We start from the raw sequence: 23,161 nt of genomic DNA, 5'->3' as shown, positions 1-23,161 counted from the left end.
CTAGATACTTAAACAGTGTCAGTAACTTTCTCAACCCCCCCCCCCCCCACACACCCCTTTAAAAGGAAGTTTCTTGATACAAGTGAAGGGGATTTTGAACCAAGGAATTCGAGCTACCTTTTTCGTACCAGACTTGCTCAATTTCCACCCCCTCCATTCTCCTGGAACTATATGAATCGTACGGGCTTAGAGCGTCCTAATAATAATAATCTTTCACAGTAAGGCAAAGTTCTGAGCCTGTGAAAGTCGGTGTAGAATTAATTATCAAAGCAATTGGGTATTATTGCACATTTAATCAGTATAGAATGTTGTCACACCAGCTTAATTTGCAAGCGAGTTTGTACATAAAAGACCATAAATATTGCGAATGGTGTCATTTGTGTGATGTTATGGGAATGTGATTGCGCATTATATCACTGGCTGAATGTTGTTGTTGACGCTGTAATGTAGCTCATTATGCAGGAAGTAAGAGAATGAGGACATGCTTTGGTTCTCAACTGTATATATTCGATGGCTTACCTACTCTTAAAGCTGTGTATGGAATTTTACTGTGAATGGTTTGTGTGTGTGTACTTACCTATTTGTGGTGCAGGGGTCGATTCACAGCTCCTGGCCCCGCCTCTTCGCTGGTCGCTACTAGGTCCACTCTTCCTCCTCCATGAGCTATATCGTATCGTGAATGTAATTTTTCTGTGGTAAATGTGGTTGAGTTTTTGTGTGCTTGTCTTTTTGTTTCGTGTACGTTAGTGTGCGTGTGTGTGTGTGTGTGTGTGTGTGTGTGTGTGTGTGTGTGTGTGTGTGTGTGTGTGAGTGAATGCATGTATGTTTTTCATATTCGTAAGTGTGGAAGTGTGCGTGCGTATGTTCCTGTGTGTTTTTTCTTTGTTCTCGTTTATGTGAGGGCTTCTGTGTGCACGTACGTGAATGCCCTCCTGCGTACATGAGTGTAGTCCACAATAAATTTTATATTCAAATTACAGTTTTTCCATACTCATACAAGTATAACTACACAAAGTGTATCGACGAATCGGTTCCCACATTCACATTGCGTCTATCTCAGTTATATCAAACTTTCATTTATGAACCACGGAACGGGTGGAATTTGAACGACATGGGTTCAAGTCCTCCCCTTTCCGTGGTTTGTATGCAGTTGTATTTTACGATTTCTTAAATCATTCCCCTTTTTGTCACTTTTTTTTTTTTTTTGCTTTGGGTAGATGTTGAATTTAAAAATAATTCACTTTGCAGCCCTTTCGTTCAAGGGGGATGGTAAAGGGCTCTTGGTCCAAGGAATTGGGGATACCATCCATTTCGATCAAGAATGATTGCCTCTCATTCTTTACGGGTTTAGCGTTTTTCAGTGAAAATAATAAGTATTGAAAATAATAATAGATTAGTAATGATAATAATACTATGCTTACGTTCCTTCGTACGTCTTTTTTTTTTCCCAAAAAATTTTACACTGGTCCAAAATTGTGCTTATCAAAACTATTTATCGTAGTAGTGGCCTTCTATTTTGCATTCCTCGTGTTTATATATTTTTCTATACAATTAACAAAAGTTTAAAGATGGCCTTTACATATTCACTGTAATAGCGTGACTCGTCAGCAAAAAAGACTGTGGTTACTGGACGGAGGATAGAGCCTACAGTGTTAAATGACCCTCGTGGCTTTAGCGCTTCGTATAAATAATTCGTGTTTAATATTTACTTTCCTATAATTGTTTATAATTAGTACTACATGCATTGTATGACCCGTAAGGGTCAAAAAATGCCTGTTTGATTCAAGGAAGGGGAGGGTAGTTCCAGTTCCTTGAATCAAAAACCCTTCGGTAACATCAAGACATTCCTCCCTTCCATTGAAGGGTTCCTACAGCACAGTGTTTATGTAATTACGTATAAGGAACGGATACCTTTAATTTGAGTGATTGCCTGATTTTTTTCTCTCTCCTGTTTCGTTAATAATTTGAGAAAGCCTCATGCGATTGTCACATTTTTCAACGCTAGTGTACTGCATGTATCCAGGGAGAAACTGATGCAGCTATTGTCATTCGCAGGTGTCCTCTGGTTAGTAGTGTGTAGATAGTAATAATGTTGGTAGAATTACCGACAGTTTTAGGTAAAAGGACACAAGTGCAACTTGTGTGCCTAAATGTGTGTAGATATTCCAGGTTTTTGTTTCTGTGTGATAACTTGAAAAAAACCGCTTCTTATAGGCTTCAAACTTTCAACACCGATATATCCTACTTAACAAAAAAAAAAAAAAAAGGTTGGGTTTGCTATTGGAGGCCTTGACAATCTCGCGAGACCTGATCATGGACCAGGCCTCGCGGTAGATCAAGAGTCTAGGTGCTAATCTGCCTATTTATATTTTTTAAAACTGGTATTTTTTTTTGTCTTGAATATGCCTCATTTTATTGGCTTTTGTTGATGTATTTCATAAGCCGGATGATTTCAAATACGTTTAGACTGTGTAGGTTCAAATCTGCATCAAAACTAACCTAAAAGCCTTGAATCGTTGGATTTTGTGCGATACCTAGAAAATCTCTCTTGTGATCAGCTTCAAATTTTTGCTGCTGTGTTGTTTTGCTCGATGGAAGGTTCATGTTATTGAGCTCCTTAACTATAGGTTTTACCTCTTATTAAAGAAATTCTGATATCTATTTCCAGTCAGTAACTGGAAAATGGCTCTTCAAACCCTTAATGCTGATTCAGTTGATAAAATGGATGATGTGATGAATGGTTTGGAAAACCGACAAGTTGAAGATTGAGACACTTATGCAGCATATGGGAATCTTTATTCAGGAAACGTTTCGCCACACAGTGGCTTCATCAGTCCAATACAAAGAGGAAGGCGTAAGGAGAGGAGTATGAGGTAATCAGTCCCTCAGCCTGGAGTTGATGTGTTCAGTCCATCAATCTTGTCGGTTTTCCAAACCATTTATCACAACTGTCAGACACTGCAGCATCATGGGATCTTCTTACAAAGAATTCTTCAACGCTTGTTCAACCTTTGGACAAAGACCTACTTCGACTAGTGGATGGTACCACTATGATCCCGCCTCCGTCTGCTTCAAGTCACCTCACTACAGTATATAAGCCACGTCTACGGCCCTATGCTGTACATTCTACAAGATTGATGGACTGAACACATCGACTCCAGGCTGAGGGACTGATTACCTCATACTCCTCCTCTCCTTACGCCTTCCTCTTTGTATTGGACTGATGAAGCCACTGTGTGGCGAAACGTTTCCTGAATAAAGATTCCCATATGCTGCATAAGTGTCTCAATCTTCAAAATGGATGATGTCCGTGAGTTGCAACAGTGTGGGTGCAGATTTGGTATTGCAGTAACACAGCTTAAAAAAAACTGAAATTGGTAGTTTCCGTGATTTAAACTAGAGAACAAACCTCCCTGTAAAAAATGGAGTCTGATATTTTTTGAGTCAGTTCTACGTGAATTGTCCTCCATGCCGGTGTCTTTTGGCATTACGGTGTATACTTTCACGTGTGTGTGTAATATATATATATATATATATATATATATATATATATATATATATATATATATATATATATAATATAATGTCGTGCCGAATAGGCAGAACTTGCGATCTTGGCTTAAATAGCAACGCTCATCTTGCCATATAGGACAAGCGAAAATTTGTGTATGCAATAATTTCGCCAAAATCATTCTGACCCTAACGAAAAAAATATATTTCACTGTGTCTGTTTAGTATTAAATTATTGTAAACAAATCTGAAATATATTTAGTTGGGTTAGGCTAAAATAAATTGTCCTTGTTATAATAAGGTTAGGTAAGTTTTCTAAGATTCTTTTGGTGCAAAATTAAAAATTTTTACATTAACATTAATGAAAAAAAACATATCTGTAAGTGTATAAGAGAAAATTTTAGAAAGGACTTAATTTTAAACGAGTTCTTGCTAATTGACCAGTTTTTACATATTCGGCGGCACGGCATATATATATATATATATATATATATATATATATATATATATATATATATATATATATATATATATATATATATATATATATATGCGCAAGCATATATTTGAGTATGTTGTGCAGTTTAGTAAAGAAATTTGATATATACAGTTATTGTATGTTACGTATATTTGAACAGTTAGGCTCTTGTGTTAGTTTAGGGCAGAAATCGTAATTAACATAAAAATAATTTTTTTATCCATTTAATTAACTGTTAACATTAAAATTGTTAGTATGAGAACATGTTAACTTTTATCCTATTACTATATATTAATATTTGCTACATGTTATATACCCCAAGAGATGAATACCTTTGTATATATACTAAGTTAATTTATCGTGGAAAAAATCACCTGACGCGGTTTTAATTAAATAGTTTGAAAATCCACTCGTTAATCCCCGTTTTTTTTATGGTTGAAACCTTAATTATAGTGATATAATGAATTGCCAACCCCAATAACCCACATGCAGTCTATAGGCATTAACCCTAATGAGGTGAAACCCAATGGAAATAGGTCACTTTGCTTTTTTTGGGTTTTCCCTAGGTAATTTGCACATGTTACCCTGTATGATAATTGTACGTATATGTACCTGTACCTATATAAGGTTTGTGTAATTTTGGGGGGTTATCCACGACAATTTACACGTTACTATGTATGATGATTGTACTTATATGTACCTGTGTCTAAATAAACTTACTTTCTTACCATCAGTTGGGTGAACTTCCAAGCAGTGAGGCCATACGCGCGGCTCTGGGAGAACTGGAACTAAGTGGAGATGATATGCTGATGGAAGCCATCAACCCAGCACTCTCCCCACCTACCTCCTCTACAATCATCGCCGACGTGCCTACCTTCTCATCCTTCTCCAGTCAATCTCTACAGCCTCCAGCTCTATCCGCTGGCATCACCTCCTCCTATGCCACCACCACCAATGTGCCTCAGCTGTCATCCGCCATCCCTCAACACTCTAATGTCCCTCCATTGTCCTCTGGCATTAATTCTGATGTTCGCCTTGAAGACATTGAGTTGATGATAGACAGCGACTACTCTGGAGAACTGCGACCCTCTATGGAAAATGCTATTGAGCGAAAATGGTCGAGGATTGTTGGACCTGAATTTGAGATTGTGGTAAGTCAGAATTTAAATAACAATTGCAGTTAGTCTGCCACTGCCACGCTTGTGACTGCAAAAGTTGCAGAATAAACTTTTATTTGAATAGCTCTTTGCAGTAAAGACATTATCCTGGAAGGCCAAATCGGCCAGGATTGTTGAGGTGTGAAAGTCGTGGGTTCAGGGTGATGGTGCAATTTGTTCAGTAGTACAGCAGGTCTATTGATCAGTGCTAGGTTTGGAATATTCCCTAATCGCATAGGAACATAATGAATACTGCAGTACACCTATTGGCCCATGCTAGGCAACTCCAACTCACACCACTTATATACCCATCCAACCTATATTTAAAGTTTGTCCAAGTTATCGTTTCAGTGGTGCTTCCTGAGGTTCCACTTATCTACAACCCTATTGCCAAACCAGTACTTCCATATATCCTTTCTAAATGTAAATTCATCCAACGTGAATCCATTGCTGCGACTTCTGTCTTGGTTTCTTTCATCACATTATTTATATCTCCTTTATTTGTTCCTGTTTTCTATTTGTACACTTAAGTCGTTGTCCCCCCCACCTCCAGTTCTTTGACTTTTCAGATTGCAAATTCAGTGCCTTCAGCCTTTCTTAATGTGGAGACCAGAACTGAGCAGCGTAATCTAAATGAGACCTTACCAAGGATATATGAAGTTGAAGTATAACATTAGGCCTCTTATTACATATTTTCCTTGGTATGAAACCAAGAATCCCATTAACATTATTTTGCACTGGTGTCATGGCTTTATCCCTTGTGGTTTAGCGCTTCTTTTTTATAATAATAATAATAATAATAATAATAATAATAATGTCATGGCTTTAAATTTGTTAGCCAGAACTCGTAAATCTCTCTCGCATTCAGTTTGACCGAGGTCTATATTACTGAGCTTAAAGGTACTATAGTTATTTTCTATTTCTAGGATTAGAATCTTACATTTCTCTGCATTAAGCTGCATCTGCCACATCTCCAGTCACATAATCAACCTATCAAAATCATCCAATAACTTTCTAGTATCCTCATCAGAAATTATTTTACAATCTGTTTTGTTGTCATCAGCAAACTTATTTACATCACTATTCCCTCATCTATATCGTTTATGTAAATTATGAATAACACCACTTGTAATGGTCCCCATTTTGATTTCTCATTTATATAAATGTACACTGTTACCTATTGGCCAGCCATAGCTTTACCCAGGAGATGATTTCTCCTGTATTATGTATCACTACCTCCTTCATCAGTCTCCTCTTGGGACTCTATGCTTGCAAGGCCTTATGTAGGCCATATGCACAACATCGTATTCTTTATCTTGATTTGCTGTAAATTCATAAGGCAAGAATGCCACTTTGTAAAACCATGTTGAGATTCAGTGATCACATTATATTATTGATTCCACAAACTTTCCCTCAATTGAGGTTATGCTGATTAGTCTGTAATTTGAAGATAAGGACCTATCTCTTGCCTTGTAAATAAGTATCACATTTGCTTTTTTCACTTATCCAGCATGAAAATTGGGGACCCTAACTCATCCTTATTGAGGTAATCCTACTGAGATATTGAAATTAAGTGATTTATGATCGTTTTCTCTGAACTCCTTATTAACTTCAAGATTTTTAATGGCAATTAGGCCTGCTACATTGCTCCTCTAGTTGCACTGTTGACCTAGGAACCTGACCTACAATTTTTGCATCTCATCTCTGATTGCAGATTGTGTGATCAAGCTTCACAACGTACATCACCTACTTTTACCTTGCATTCCAGAAGTACTTAGACATGTTAGTTGTAACATCTATGTGACTTGATAAAACTCTACACAGAGCAAAACCCTGGTCCAATTTTATTCTGCAGCTTTGGTCTGTCTTTATACAATACTCATTAGCAATGAAAGAAGTCATCATACCATGTCTGGAAAAATTAATAAGCCACACTTGGGAAGAAATTTTGGATTACATATTGGTCTGTGCTTGACAGTTATCAACTCACAACTGAGGAGAGAAAACAGAAAAGACCAGAAGACAGATTAGGAAGTGGGAGGGAATAGTAGCAGTAATAATGTTAACGGTAGTAGTGGTAGAAATAGTAGTGTAATAATATGGTTAATTTAAGTAATCATGCATTATCCAGCAATCTTTTATTTAGCTTTCACCATTATCCAGCTGTCTTGTTTGCTTTAATTTGATGTGGTGCAAGACACAAGGATTTCATTCAAAATGTACTCATTGGATTTCCTTTGCTCAACTCTCTTTTCCTCTTTTTAAGTCTTTCATGTGAATGTCAGTATAAACCATATTTAGAGGGATATTTAAAATCAAGCTAGGTGTTCATTTTTCTTTTTTTGATTTGGCACTTGAAATTCAAATTGAAAATGAACCATAAAATTATGTTCAATATATGCTCATAGAATTTTCTATGCCCAAACCTGTTTTCTCCCTTTAAAGTAGTTCATATGGATGCCAGTATAAACTAATTGAGAGTGATATGTAAAGAGATACTGTTAAATAACAGCAGATGTGAGAAGGCGAGAAAAACTGTGTCTATAGGGAAAGCAAAGCACTATAGAAGTCTTTACAGAAATGGGTTTAAAGAGATAGAATCCACTTAGCAGGGAACTAGGCTTTGTTTATGAAATTGGAATTACGTAGTTGCAAATTCAGTGGACCCCCGGTTATTGTAATTAATCCATTCCAGAGAGTGTGACTAAAACCGAATTTGACGATTTCCAAATTCATTTTCCCCATAAGAAATAATGTAAATCCAATTAATCCGTTCCAGACACCCGAAAGTATTAAAAAAAAAATAAGTTTATTACATGAAATATACATTTACCTACACAGAAAACAATGAGACATAAAGAATAAAACAATAATAACATGACACTTACCTTTATTGAAGACTCTTCTTAGTGTATTGAAGACGGGAGGAGGGGAGAGGATGGAGATATTACTGTTTGGAAGGGGAATCCCCTTCCATAAAGACTTCAGGTACCAAGTCCTTTTCTGGGGTTACTTCCCTTCTTTGTTTTTTAATGCCACTAGGACCAGCTTGAGTCACTGGACCCCTGTTGCTCAAAAAAGTGTTTCAGAGAGGTCTGTTTCTGGCATATGTTAGGAATTGTGGCGGTGGCAGGGGAGGGTGTTTGGAGTCGTGACAAGATAGTCCTTCAATATGACACTAATATCAACTCTACAGCTTATTTATCTAATATGACATAATAAACAATATTAATAACATAGAAACATGATATACTATACCCTAGAATGAATAAAATGTCATTACGTATATGACGAGTGGTGTTGTGTTGTTTGTTGTTGGGTGTATAAGGGACTGAAAGATAAACCTTACTTAGTGGTGGTGATGGCGGAAGCAGAGACGGCGGTGTTGTCAGTCGCCTTGTATAACTCAACAAACCATACCATGGGCGGGGTTAGAACTTGTAATCAGAGAGTCTCAAAACTCCAGATTGTCGCGTTAGCCACTGGGCCAGCTAGCCACAATAAGATTCATCCAACTAGGTATATTTATACACCATAGGAAGGTTAGCATAGGCACCATTGTGATCACAAATGCAAGCTTTTACAGATGAATCTCCAGCTAGTGTGGCTGTGACAAACTTTAGGTCAAGTCCTCTCAAAGCCATCAGCATGACTCACGAAATCGTAATGACATGATTGCAAACAAACCATACCACAGGTGGGGTTAGAACCCGCGAGTTTTGAGACTGATTGCGGGTTCTAACCCCACCCGTGGTATGATTTGTTTGCAATCGTGTCATTACGATTTCATGAGTCATGTCAACTCCAACAACATTGGAAGAGTCAGTTTCATGCTGTCCTTTTTCTATCGATTAATCACTTACTTGCTATGCTGTTAATGCTATGCTTTATCGCTGGCTCGTGCTATAGCCTTTATCGACTCCTGCTGCTTTAGTATCGTACATATCACAGAATCACTGAAGAGGGCACATTCTCCCCTCTATCTCAGCCCTTTACCAAAGGGCTGGCTGGCACTAGGAACTTTCTTTTGGCTCATGGTGGCTTAGCAGTTGCAAGCACTAAAAAGAATGGAATATTACGAAATGTATTGTATGAATGCGTGGGGTGATGGTCACTCGCTGATTAACAATGGCAGACTGACTGTGAATGGTGTGGAATGGTGTGTGGGCCACTTGTATGCGTTAAGGACAAACGACTATTACCAAGGTAAATGACGATCACCGAGCCAATATTTTGATGAAAAAAACCTTACGATTACCAAATATTATGAAATCTGACGACTATGCTATCCAAGGGTCCACTGTACTGGAAATTTCAAAGTTTAGAAATTGAGGATCACGAATGCAAAGAGCATGGAGAAATAGGGAAACGGGGCACTTTACTTAACAGGTGTATGGTAAGAAAAGCAGTGTATGTCATTGTGTATAGGCTTGTGGTAGACAGAGAAAAAATTAAAAATATATTACAGAGCAATGGACATAAGCATCAATGAAAGGAAACAATGAGTTTGATTCCCATTCTACTTTGAACTTGATATATGGAACAAGATCATTAAGGGCAGCAAGAAAGGGTTGAAAGAGACTGTTCATGTGACCAGACAGCAAAGATATTGTTTACATAATAAAGTGAGAAAAAAGAATAGCTACCCCAACACATGTACTAGGAAGTAGAATGGTATCAATATACTCCATATTTTGGTCTTATCTGCCTTTTCCTTGAGTTGAGACTTGTGTTTAGTTTAATCTCTATTTGTGGGTCATTTATGAATTGTCAGCAACATGCAGTGTACAGTAGTGAGTTACAATATACTGTATCTTATTACGTATCTGTAACTCAATGGTTGAAGATTGCTAGACTTGAGTTTTAGATTGTAATTTAAGTATGGATGCTTAAGTAACTAGTGATCTCCCAGAGGCTATGGCCCTGACAATCTTCCTTGTCTGCCACATTTTCTTTGAGCTCCTACCTGTTGTCCAGAGAATTTTTCATTATTTTCTTTACCACATCAACCCTTTTTAACTATCTTATATAAATTTATGACCGCTGCTGAAATAAGCATTACTTTTTTTTTTTAAGCATTTTGACCTTATAAGTTACTTTACGAAGTGTAAAATTGATTTTACTTTGATCTGGGGTCTATCTTGCATATTTGGATAAACAGTATTACTATACATTGCTCCATGAACTTGTGTGGTTTTGAGGAATCTGTGAAGTAGGGGGCTAAGGTAATACTATGAAGAAAGAGGTATGGTATTTATTATCACAATGTAACTCATCATAAATAATGTAATCAGTGTGAAAATTCAATTTTTTTTTTTTAACTGCCTAGGTAAACAGTCCCTAAGAGAAAATAAATTTTAACAAACTCAAAATATACCTTTCTCAGGTTGCCCAGTTAAGCAAGTTTGAAGAAGGAGGTGGACTGGGCATCAGTCTGGAAGGAACAGTGGATGTAGAGGGTGGAAGAGAAGTTCGTCCTCACCACTACATCCGCTCCATCCTACCTGATGGTCCGGTAGGGAAGAATGGACGTCTGTGCAGCGGTGACGAGCTTCTTGAGGTATCATTTATATCTTTGTTTCTGTACAGTATTACCGCATAATTAGTAATAATAGTAGAATTACCGACAGAATGTTGGGTAAATGGACACAGATGCAACTAATGTTACATTTTATTGTGGCAACATTTAGCTCTCCAGGAGCTTTATCAAGCTGTGTCCATTTACCTTACTGCATAATGTCTGGACAGATTGTATACTACTGTAGTCTATTATGAGACTTTCTGCTTAGCAATATAAATATAGGATGCAAGTGGCTATTGGAATGTGAGCATAACTGCTTAGTGTTTATTTTGGATTCTTAGGGTCCCCCTCACAACTTGATGAGAGTTCAAAAAAAGACTGAAACTTGTCATAATGTAGTTTCATTTTAGATTTGTAGGTTACAGTATAACAGTGAACCCTCTCATTAGCAGACTAATAAGGGGAAGGGAGTGTACGATATTGCTAATTGTCTGAAACTTCCAAATTGTGAAATTAATTTTTCACTGTTATTCGGTTGTCTTCTGAGCTCACTTGGTCTGCTAATACAGAGGACAACTGGACACTAAAAATACAGGCATTGTAACCTTTAGCACTACAGTACGGCAGTGGCGTTGCTAGGGTTGGTGTCACCCAGGGCGGCATCTTTGGTGTCACCCCCATGAAATCCGAGTGGGGGGGGATAGGGGGAGTAAACTCTAGTTACATCACTACTGCATACCCAGTGACTAATGTTCAGCAATGAGAACATTTAAGAACCATAAACCGAACTGGAGAGTACTTCTCAACTTCATTAATGATAAAATAATCGTAGTAATATTGAGGAAACATAAACTCAAATGCCACTTTGAGTACAGCCAACAGATTCTACATTTATTCATCTTCATGTGAAAAAAAAAACTTGAAAAATAAAGAAAAATATTGCAGTATCAGAAACACTAGTTCTGATATAACCTTGAGTACAGGTAACATCTCAATGAATCTGATCTTACATTTCCTTGCCTTCAGCCCTGCAAAATCATCTATCATATCATCAGAATCAATGATTTCCCCCATATAGGCCTATTTTTTACTCTGTAATCATATATTAGGCTATATAAAAATGGATAACTAATTAATAGTTAATGTAAAAAATAAAGAACACAGTAAAATCTCTCATTAACAGATTTCAGGAATTTCAGACAAAATAGTTGGCTGGACAAACACTGAAAGCATCAGACAGAATGGAAAAAAGTCCGTAATTCCAGATTTTTTCCATAGTGATAGTGCCCAGTTGTCTTCTAAGTTATCGGACCAAGCCCCACGATTCCAATATTTGTCATGCCCAGGATATGTCTGCTTTCATTGTAACCAGAGCCATTGGCCACCTACACAAGTTTATTATCTGTGCTGACTCATGCATACACTCGTCATTCAGTCTAATTTTTTCCTGGCTTTAAAGAATTCTGTGTGACTTTATTAACAATGACTTCTTAGGCAAGTAGTGGTTCCAAGGCAAAATGTGTGGGTCTCAGTGTTAAGCAAAAACTTGAACTGATTTGAGCGTGTCTTGGTGACTCAGGCATGTGTGGAATATAGTAGTATTAAGAAACAGTGTCTGATATTTGTAAAAGCAAGATCAAACTACAACACATGGGAGAGGCTGCAGAGTATATCTGGTTGCCATAATCTAGTTTCGGTAAGATTAGGGCAGAATCAGGCTGAAGGAGAGTTCACTGAATGACCCCAAAGAAAGATGAGCGAGGATTTTAAGGGGGTACAGTTGCTAGTATAGCTTTACAGCTCTTTTCACTCAGAATAAAAGTTGTTGTGAATCACCATTATTAATCATGGCAGTTTGCACCTCATCTCTCACCATGAAAAGGTGTGTAAAATTATACTGTAAAGTACATAAAGTACTATAAAATTACCATACAGCACAGAACTGTACTTGCAGTGGCGACACTAATGCCCAAAACAGTGCTGCAAAAACAAAGGATTTTTCTCTTATGTTGCTGCAGCACTGTTTTGGGCATTAGTGTCACCCTCTTTAGAGGCTCTGATAGTGTCACCCCTTGATTGTGTCAACCGGGGCACCCCCCTCCCTTATGACGCCACTGCAAGTACAGTTCTGTGCTGTATGGTAATTTTATAGTACTTTATGTACTTTACAGTATAATTTTACACACCTTTTCATGGTGAGAGATGAGGTGCAAACTGCCATGATTAATAATGGTGATTCACAACAACTTTTATTCTGAGTGAAAAGAGCTGTAAAGCTATACTAGCAACTGTACCCCCTTAAAATCCTCGCTCATCTTTCTTTGGGGTCATTCAGTGAACTCTCCTTCAGCGTGATTCTGCCCTAATCTTACCGAAACTAGATTATGGCAACCAGATATACTCTGCAGCCTCTCCCATGTGTTGTAGTTTGATCTTGCTTTTACAGATATCAGACACTGTTTCTTAATACTACTATATTCCACACATGCCTGTGTCACCGAGACGCGCTCAACCTTTCTTATCAGTTCAAGTTTTTGCTTAACACTGAGACCCACACATTTTGCCTTGGAACCACTACTTGCCTAAGAAGTCATTGTTAATAAAGTCACACAGAATTCTTTAAAGCCAGGAAAAAATTAGACTGAATGACGAGTGTATGCATGAGTCAGCACAGATAATAAACTTGTGTAGGTGGCCAATGGCTCTGGTTACTATGAAAGCAGACATATCTTGGACATGACAAATATTGGAATCGTGGGGCTTGGTCCGATAACTTAGAAGACAACTGGGCACTATCACTATGGAAAAAATCTGGAATTACGGACTTTTTTCCATTTTGTCTGATGCTTTCAGTGTTTGACCAGCCAACTATTTTGTCTGAAATTCCTGAAATCTGTTAATGAGAGGTTTTACTGTGTTCTTTAATTTTTACATTAACTATTAATTAGTTATCCATTTACACTGAATAAAGAAGACATGGTTTGTGAATTTACATGGCTAATAAAACTATTATATCAGTGATGGAAATTTGATTAAATTTTAACAAATTTATAGAACCCATTCATTCAAGATAATGTAAAGTACAGCAGTATTGTATCTGACTGTGGTGTCGCTTCCAGGTTAATGGACAGAAGCTACTTGGTCTGAATCATGTGGAAGTTGTTGGCATCCTAAAGGAGCTCCCTCGATATGTGCGTCTAGTTTGTGGTCGTCGAGCTCCAGGAGCTCCCCCGCCTCTACACCCTATTGATGCGCCCACAGCAGATCGTGATGCCTTCGCTGCAAGGGTAAGCAATTTTATGTTTCTTTCTTGCATTAATATTTCTGTCATTGCATGTGAATGTTTTGTTTTTGGTGCTCTTATGTTTATTTTTAATGTTTTAAATGTCCAAAATTATAGAAATTAATCAAAGCCCATAATAGTTTCTGTGCACTGTTTCTAACAAACTATGATAGGCATGACTGCCACTTCCTGTGTAGTTGTGCTTCCATATGTCTTCCCATCTTCTAAGGATACTCATCTTTTAAGGCATTTTGGGTTCTCACTGTGATTAAAGTTCTATTCTCATATCAGACACCATTCAGGATGGTGAGAGAGAGAATTATAGAGGCCAGAGAAAGTTTGTTTGCATGGAGGAGCAAGGAGAATCACCATTAGACTCCTCAGTAACAACTGCCTTTCCCTGTTACTAGCATGTCTATTCACAAAAGAGCAACTGCCTTACCTTGTTATTAACATGTCTACTCACAAACTGCCTTTCCCCTGTTACTAACATATTTACTTGCAAAAAAACAAGAAGATGCACTAACTGATAACCTATGCTGCATTATAAAATTCATTTTTTTTTTAATTATGATCTTCCTTTTGTCTGTTTTCTTCTAGATTGCCTGTTTTTCTCTGACTTAAGTTTCATCACCTCCAACAAAAGATTTCAGTGCTGTAGTACAGTAGGACCCCCGTTACTGGCAGGGATACGTTCCAAGGACCTGCCATCATTACTGAAACCATGGATAGTAGTAAACCCTGTATATAAGTCCAGTACATACCTATTATAAAGTTTAATTGATAAATTGTGTACAATAAGTGAAGAATTATCACTTTTTCACGGATGGGAAGCACTTCACAGCTTCTCTTAGGCTTCAAAGAACTGCCAGCTTCTCTACTTCTGTGTTTTGGGACCATTATCATGCAAAATTAAGTGGTATTTTTGGGCCACAATAAGCCCTGGATAACTGAAACTACGGATACCGAATCATTGGATATGAGGGGTTCTACTGTATTAAATTTTTTGAACATTTTGAATAATATATATAAATATAATATTAACACATTGGCCGATTCCCACCAAGGCAGGGTGACCCAAAAAAGAAAAACTTTCATCATCAGGGGTGCTTTATACTACAGTCATAAAACTGCAACATTAACACCCCTCATTCAGAGTGCAGACGCTGTACTTCCCATCTCCAGGACTCAAGTCCGGCCTGCTGGTTTCCCTGAATCCCTTCATAAATGATACTTTGCTCATACTCCAACAGCACGTCAAGTATTAAAAGCCATTTGTCTCCATTCTTTCTTCTTTTAAATACACTCACTCATGCTTGCTGGAAGTCCAAGCCCCTCGCACACAGAATCTCCTTTACCCCCTCCCTCCAACCTTTCCTAGACCGATCCCTACCCCGCCTTCCCTCTACTACAGATTTATACACTCTCTTGAAATCATTCTGTTTCATTCCATTCTCTCTACATGTCCGAACCACCTCAACAACCCTTCCTCAGCCCTCTGGACAACAGTTTTGACAATCCCGCACCTCCTCCTAACTTCCAAACCACGAATTCTCTTCATTACATTCACACCACACATTGCCCTCAGACATGACATCTCCACTGCCTCCAGCCTTCTTCTCACTGCAACATTCATCACCCATGCTTCACACCCATATAAGAGCATTGGTAAAACTATATTCTCATACATTCCCCTCTTTGTTTCCAAGGACAAAGTTCTTTGTCTCCACAGACTCCTAAGTGCACCACTCACCCTTTTCCCCCATCAATTCTATGATTTACCTCATCTTTCATAGACCCATCTGCTGACACATCCAATCCCAAATATCTGGAGTTTACCTGGAGAGAGTTCCGGGGGTCAACGCCCCCGCGGCCCGGTCTGTGACCAGGCCTCCTGGTGGATCAGAGCCTGATCAACCAGGCTGTTGCTGCTGGCTGCACGCAAACCAACGTACGAGCCACAGCCCGGCTGATCAGGAACTGACTTTAGGTGCTTGTCCAGTGCCAGCTTGAAGACTGCCAGGGGTCTGTTGGTAATCCCCCTTATGTGTGCTGGGAGGCAGTTGAACAGTCTCAGGCCCCTGACACTTATTGTATGGTCTCTTAACGTGCTAGTGACACCCCTGCTTTTCATTGGGGGGATGGTGCATCGTCTGCCAAGTCTTTTGCTTTCGTAGTGAGTGATTTTCGTGTGCAAGTTCGGTACTAGTCCCTCTAGGATTTTCCAGGTGTATATAATCATGTATCTCTCCCGCCTGCGTTCCAGGGAATACAGGTTTAGGAACCTCAAGCGCTCCCAGTAATTGAGGTGTTTTATCTCCGTTATGCGCGCCGTGAAAGTTCTCTGTACATTTTCTAGGTCGGCAATTTCACCTGCCTTGCAAGGTGCTGTTAGTGTGCAGCAATATTCCAGCCTAGATAGAACAAGTGACCTGAAGAGTGTCATCATGGGCTTGGCCTCCCTAGTTTTGAAGGTTCTCATTATCCATCCTGTCATTTTTCTAGCAGATGCGATTGATACAATGTTATGGTCCTTGAAGGTGAGATCCTCCGACATGATCACTCCCAGGTCTTTGACGTTGGTGTTTCGCTCTATTTTGTGGCCAGAATTTGTTTTGTACTCTGATGAAGATTTAATTTCCTCATGTTTACCATATCTGAGTAATTGAAATTTCTCATCGTTGAACTTCATATTGTTTTCTGCAGCCCACTGAAAGATTTGGTTGATGTCCGCCTGGAGCCTTGCAGTGTCTGCAATGGAAGACACTGTCATGCAGATTCGGGTGTCATCTGCAAAGGAAGACACGGTGCTGTGGCTGACATCCTTGTCTATGTCGGATATGAGGATGAGGAACAAGATGGGAGCGAGTCCTGTGCCTTGTGGAACAGAGCTTTTCACCGTAGCTGCCTCGGACTTTACTCTGTTGACAACTACTCTCTGTGTTCTGTTAGTGAGGAAATTATAGATCCATCATACCCCCGGCCGGGATTGAACCCGCGGTCATAGAGTCTCAAAACTCCAGCCCGTCGCGTTAGCCACTAGACCAGCTAGCCACAATAAGATTCATCCAACTAGGTGTAGAAAGATACCTAGTTGGATGAATCTTATTGTGGCTAGCTGGTCTAGTGGCTAACGCGACGGGCTGGAGTTTTGAGACTCTATGACCGCGGGTTCAATCCCGGCCGGGGGTATGGTTTATTTGCAATCGTGTTATTACGATTTCTTAAGTCATAGATCCATCGACCGACTTTTCCTGTTATTCCTTTAGCACGCATTTTGTGCGCTATTATGCCATGGTCACACTTGTCGAAGGCTTTTGCAAAGTCTGTATATATTACATCTGCATTCTTTTTGTCTTCTAGTGCATTTAGGACCTTGTCGTAGTGATCCAATAGTTGAGACAGACAGGAGCGACCTGTTCTAAACCCATGTTGCCCTGGGTTGTGTAACTGATGGGTTTCTAGATGGGTGGTGATCTTGCTTCTTAGGACCCTTTCAAAGATTTTTATGATATGGGATGTTAGTGCTATTGGTCTGTAGTTCTTTGCTGTTGCTTTACTGCCCCCTTTGTGGAGTGGGGCTATGTCTGTTGTTTTTAGTAACTGTGGGACGACCCCCGTGTCCATGCTCCCTCTCCATAGGATGGAAAAGGCTCGTGATAGGGGCTTCTTGCAGTTCTTGATGAACACAGAGTTCCATGAGTCTGGCCCTGGGGCAGAGTGCATGGGCATGTCATTTATCGCCTGTTCGAAGTCATTTGGCGTCAGGATAACATAGGATAGGCTTGTGTTAATCAAATTTTGTGGCTCTCTCATAAAAAATTCATTTTGATCTTCGACTCTCAGTCTGGTTAGCGGCTTGCTAAAAACTGAGTCATATTGGGACTTGAGTAGCTCACTCATTTCCTTGCTGTCATCTGTGTAGGACCCATCTTGTTTAAGTAGGGGCCCAATACTGGACGTTGTTCTCGATTTTGATTTGGCATAGGAGAAGAAATACTTTGGGTTTCTTTCGATTTCATTTATGGCTTTTAGTTCTTCCCGCGATTCCTGACTCCTAAAGGATTCTTTTAGCTTAAGTTCGATGCTTGCTATTTCTCTGACCAGTGTCTCCCTACGCATTTCAGATATATTGACCTCTTTTAGCCGCTTTGTTACTCTTTTCTGTCGCCTGTAAAGGGAGCGCCTGTCTCTTTCTATTTTACATCTACTCCTCCTTTTTCTTAGAGGAATAAGCCTTGTGCATACATCGAGTGCCACCGAGTTAATCTGTTCTAGGCATAAGTTGGGGTCTGTGTTGCTTAGTATATCTTCCCAGCTTATATCGGTTAGGACTTGGTTTACTTGGTCCCACTTTATGTTTTTGTTATTGAAGTTGAATTTGGTGAATGCTCCCTCGTGACTTAGTCTCATTATGTCGGTCTGGGGCTCCACAGTCATACATGTCTGAACCTCAATTATGTTGTGATCTGAGTATATTGTTTTTGATATGGTGACATTTCTTATCAGATCATCATTGTTAGTGAAGTATATTGTTTTTGATATGGTGACATTTCTTATCAGATCATCATTGTTAGTGAAGATGAGGTCTAGTGTATTCTCCAGTCTAGTAGGCTCTATTATTTGCTGGTTTAAATTGAATTTTATGCAGAGATTTAAAAGCTCGTGTGAGTGTGAGTTTTCATCAGAGCTGCCTCCTGGTGTTATTACTGCAACAATATTATTTGCTATATTCCTCCATTTTAGGTGCCTTAAGTTGAAATCCCCCAGGAGCAAGATGTTGGGTGTAGGAGCTGGAAGATTTTCCAGACAGTGGTCAATTTTTAACAGCTGTTCCTGGAATTGCTGGGATGTTGCATCCGGAGGCTTGTAGACTACCACAATGACTAGGTTTTGGTTCTCAACCTTTACTGCTAAAACTTCCACTACATCATTTGAGGCATTAAGCAGTTCTGTGCAAACAAGTGACTCTGCAATGTACAGGCCAACCCCCCCCTTTTGCCTGTTCACTCTGTCACATCTGTATAGGTTGTAACCTGGGATCCATATTTCGTTGTCCAAGTGATCCTTTATGTGGGTCTCAGTGAAAGCCGCGAACATTGCCTTTGCCTCTGCAAGCAGTCCACGGATGAAAGGTATTTTGTTGTTTGTTGCTGGCTTTAGACCCTGTATATTTGCAAAGAAGAATGTTATCGGACTGGTGGTATTGTTGGTACTGGGGGGGGAATTTTTTTTCCGGCATTAGTATCTGTATCTGTTGGTTTGGAGTGGAGGCCATCGACTGTGGTTCCACTCCAGGAATGACTGGATTTGGTGTACGATTTCTGCCATTTCCTGCCAGTTTTTTTTCCTTCCTGGCACTAAAAAACCTCTCCCTCTTGAATGGCTGTGGCTACCCAGGTTTTCCCATGGCCTGGATGTTTTGTATCTTTTTGTCCCCTTTAGATGGTATGCCTGGCAATTTAAGTTATAGCACAGTCTTTCCTGTACTGAAGAGGTACACAGTTCAGGGTGAAAAAGCTTACAGGAAGGGAGTTTGCATTTTCCTGTTGTCATATGGGCATGACATTTTCTAGGGTGGTCATAGTTGCACGTCCCATCTGTTTTTCCAGATTTCCCATGCCAGCAGATACCAAGTGCATAGTATGTGCACAGCATTACATTCACCACCTCCATACTCTCCCTCCAATCTGATATCCAGTCATTCATCACCTAATCTTTTTGTTATCCTCATAACCTTACTCTTCCCTATATTCACTGTCAATTTTCTTCTTCTACATACCCTACCAAATTCATCCACCAACCTCTGCAACTTCTCTTTAGAATCTCCCAAGAGCAGTGTCATCAGCAAAAAAGCAACTATGACAACTCCCACTTCGTGTTTGATTCTTTATCTTTTAACTCCACACCTCTTGCCAAGACCCTAGCATTCATTTCTCTTATAACCCCATTTATAAATATATTGAACATCCACAGTGACATCACACATCCTTGTCTAAGACCTACTTTTACTGGGAGATAATCTCCCTCTTTCCTACATGCTCTAACCTGAGCCTCGCTATCCTCGTAAAAACTCTTCACTGCTTTCAGTAAACTACCTCCTATACCATACACCTGCAACATCTGCCACATTGCCCCCCTATCCACCCTGTCATATGCCTTTTCCAAATCCATAATTGCCACAAAAACCTCTTTAGCCTTATCTAAATACTGTTCACCTATATGTTTCACTGTAAACACTTGGTCTACACACCCCTTACCTTTCCTAAAGCCTCCTTGTTCATCTGCTATCCTACTCTCCGTCCTTCTCTTAATTCTTTCAATAATAACTCTACCATTCACTTTACCAGGTATACTCAACAGATTTTTTTTTTTTCAACAAACTGGCCGTATCCCACCAAGGCAGGGTGGCCCAAAAAGAAAAGCGAAAGTTTCTCTTTTTAAATTTAGTAATTTATACAGGAGAAGGGGTTACTAGGTCCTTGCTCCCAGCATTTTAGTTGCCTCTTACAACACGCATGGCTTACGGAGGAAGAATTCTGTTCCACTTACCCATGGAGATAAGAGGAAATAAACAAGAACAAGAACTATGAAGAAAATAGAAGAAAACCCAGAGGGGTGTGTGTATACATATGCTTGTACATGTATGTGTAGTGTGACCTAAGTGTAAGTAGAAGTAGCAAGACGTACCTGAAATCTTTCACGTTTATGAGACAGAAAAAAGACACCAGCAATCCTACCATCATGTAAAACAATTACAGGTTTTTGTTTTACATTCACTTAGCAGGGCGGTAATACCTCCCTGGGCAGTTGCTGTCTACCAACCTACTACCTACAACTCAACAGACTTCTCCCCTTATAATTTTTGCACTCTCTTTTGTCCCCTTTGCCTTTATACAAAGGAACTTTGCACGCTGTCTGCCATAATATAGTATTTATTTAAACATATATTCCACACATAGGAGAATGAAACTTAATAACAGTATTTTGGTTTGACTTGGTCCAGGTCCATGGTCCAAGTCAGACCGTAACATCATCATAATTTTCATTCTCCTGTGTGTGAGTTATTTGTGTATTGTTCCAGTCACGGTATTGTGCCTTTATATTCTTTAGTTGTTACTCTATATTTGTATATTTTATATTGAATATCTCATTAAAAACTTAAGGAATTTCTCTTACTCATTCAGTATGATGCATCGTATTATATATTTTGAGCCCCCTAATGTATTAAGGTTTCGTTCATAGAAGTCTAATATATCAGGGATTTGTGAAAGCCAGTAATATAAAATTCTGCCTTACGTTAAATTTTGTTTCATTTTTGGACTTATTTTATGTTTCTAACCATATCTCAATAAATATTGCTATAATCTTTATATTTATAGTATTCATTAATAAATTGGTTAGGAAAGAGGTTTTTGGATGGGGGAAATCATTTTCAGCAAAATCTTAAGTTTAGGAGCATTTGAAAAATGCATAGGTTTTCTGGTTTATGGAAAAATTGACAAATACTACAAGCCATTTGCAAGATGCCCTTCATTAAAAAATAGCTGATTTGAATCATGCAAATTATAAGTCTCATTAATGTTGGGATTCAGCTGTATTATGTATTCTTGTGTACCTGAGTCTGTATCATGGCAGTATTACCTACCTTTTTCTCTTGTTTTGGTGATATTATATCCAGAAACATTTATCCATATATTTCATTTCCAGAATATTCTTGGTGGTTCTCTACAAAACCTTATCCCAGGATCAGAACGTCTGGTAAAGGCTAAGTCTGACGGCTCCCTAGCATCTTCAGCGACGGCAGCCAATAGCGACACTTCTTTCAATCGCATGAAGAGTCGTAGCCTGGAACCTCTAACTGGCCTTGCAATGTGGAGTTCAGAATGCCAGGTCATTGAACTCACTAAGGGAGACAGGGGCTTGGGCTTCTCAATTCTTGATTATCAGGTGAGTGTTCAATCATTTTTTTTTGCACCTGCAGTATTAGATGATGCATACTGGTTTAGAGGTTGTTTGTAAATACAGTAGAACCTTAAATAAAACAAGGGTATTGGGTCGTCTTTTACACTCGCATGCATCATCAGGAGCTATGCAATGTTACAAGACAGCAACAAGATCTTAAGCTAAAGATTTCCATCCCCACGTGGCTTGTTCTGCATTGTTAAGATAGGCTGTTTGCTATTGTAATGCATTAATACTTCATATAATTTCACACTATGTAACATGAATACAGCCTCTCCTCACTAAACGACAGAGTTCCATTCCTGAGACCGAGTTTCGGCCGCCCTAATTATGTGCTGCTTTGAGTTTTGACCGCCTTTTGTGACTAAACTTTGTCCTGAGTTTTGGCCATTGCCCAGTATTTTGGCTGGTGTACCAGACCTGTCCACCTGCCTGCACCTGCGCACCTCCCCACGCAGGTGTCGCGAGCCAGTCTAGCTTTGTTTATCCTTGAGTGAACATTACCCTGCGTGCTCATCCAAACATTTAACAATAAATTCATTGTGTTTAGTGCTTGTTTATTGAATGTAACTGTGAAATAAGCCACCATGGGCCCAAAGAAACTTCCTAGTGGCATCAATTGAAGCAAGAGCTTCAACTGGAACAGTATCAGATTACAGCTTCAGAGAAGGAGGAAGAGGGAGTGAAGGCGGTGCCTTCTTCAGTGATTAAGGACATGTGTGGAATGTGGAATAAGTCTCAAAGTTTTGTGGATAAATACCACCGTGAGGAAGCTGAAGCAAGCCATCTCTGCAACATGTTGAGTGACAAAATAATGTTCCATTTTAGGCAAATCTTAGGGACACCAGAAGCAGAGCACTCTTGAAAGTTATTTTGTGCGACAGGGGTCCAGTGACTCGTGCTGGTCCTAGTGCCATTAAAAGACAAAGAAGGTAAATAACCCCAGATAAGGACTTGTTACCTAAAGTCTTTATGGAAGGGGATTCCCCTTCCAAACAATAAGTCCTCCCTCTCTCCTCCTCCATATCTTCCAGATGCCAACAAGACTTCAATAATGGTACATAAATGTGATTTTAAATGTTTATTTGTTTTGTATTACTCATTTAAGTACTATATGTATGTTTTAAGTATTATACATATGTTAAACTATAGTTATTCTTCAAGAAAAGGTATTTTTTGTGAATATTTTTGTGGGTCTGGAATGGATTAATTGTATTTACATTATTTCTTATGGGAAATATTGCTTC

The 23,161-nt window shown here is 39.1% G+C and overlaps 1 protein-coding gene across 1 annotated transcript in view; it reads left to right on the top strand.

Moving 5' to 3' along the window:
* Positions 1–23,161, top strand: part of LOC128703604 (multiple PDZ domain protein) — a 623,082-nt gene that overhangs the window by 238,910 nt on the left and 361,011 nt on the right. The window contains exons 11-14 of the mRNA XM_070101112.1: positions 4,723–5,139; positions 10,532–10,705; positions 13,786–13,953; positions 21,660–21,899. Of these exons, the coding sequence (XP_069957213.1) occupies positions 4,723–5,139; positions 10,532–10,705; positions 13,786–13,953; positions 21,660–21,899 (999 nt within the window). The remainder of the gene's footprint in view (positions 1–4,722; positions 5,140–10,531; positions 10,706–13,785; positions 13,954–21,659; positions 21,900–23,161) is intronic.

Source organism: Cherax quadricarinatus, chromosome 76, assembly GCF_038502225.1.
Source record: "Cherax quadricarinatus isolate ZL_2023a chromosome 76, ASM3850222v1, whole genome shotgun sequence".
Classification (NCBI taxonomy): Eukaryota; Metazoa; Arthropoda; class Malacostraca; order Decapoda; family Parastacidae; genus Cherax; species Cherax quadricarinatus.
The sequence above is the reverse complement of the archived record's forward strand: the minus strand, read 5'-3'. Positions and strand labels throughout refer to the sequence as shown.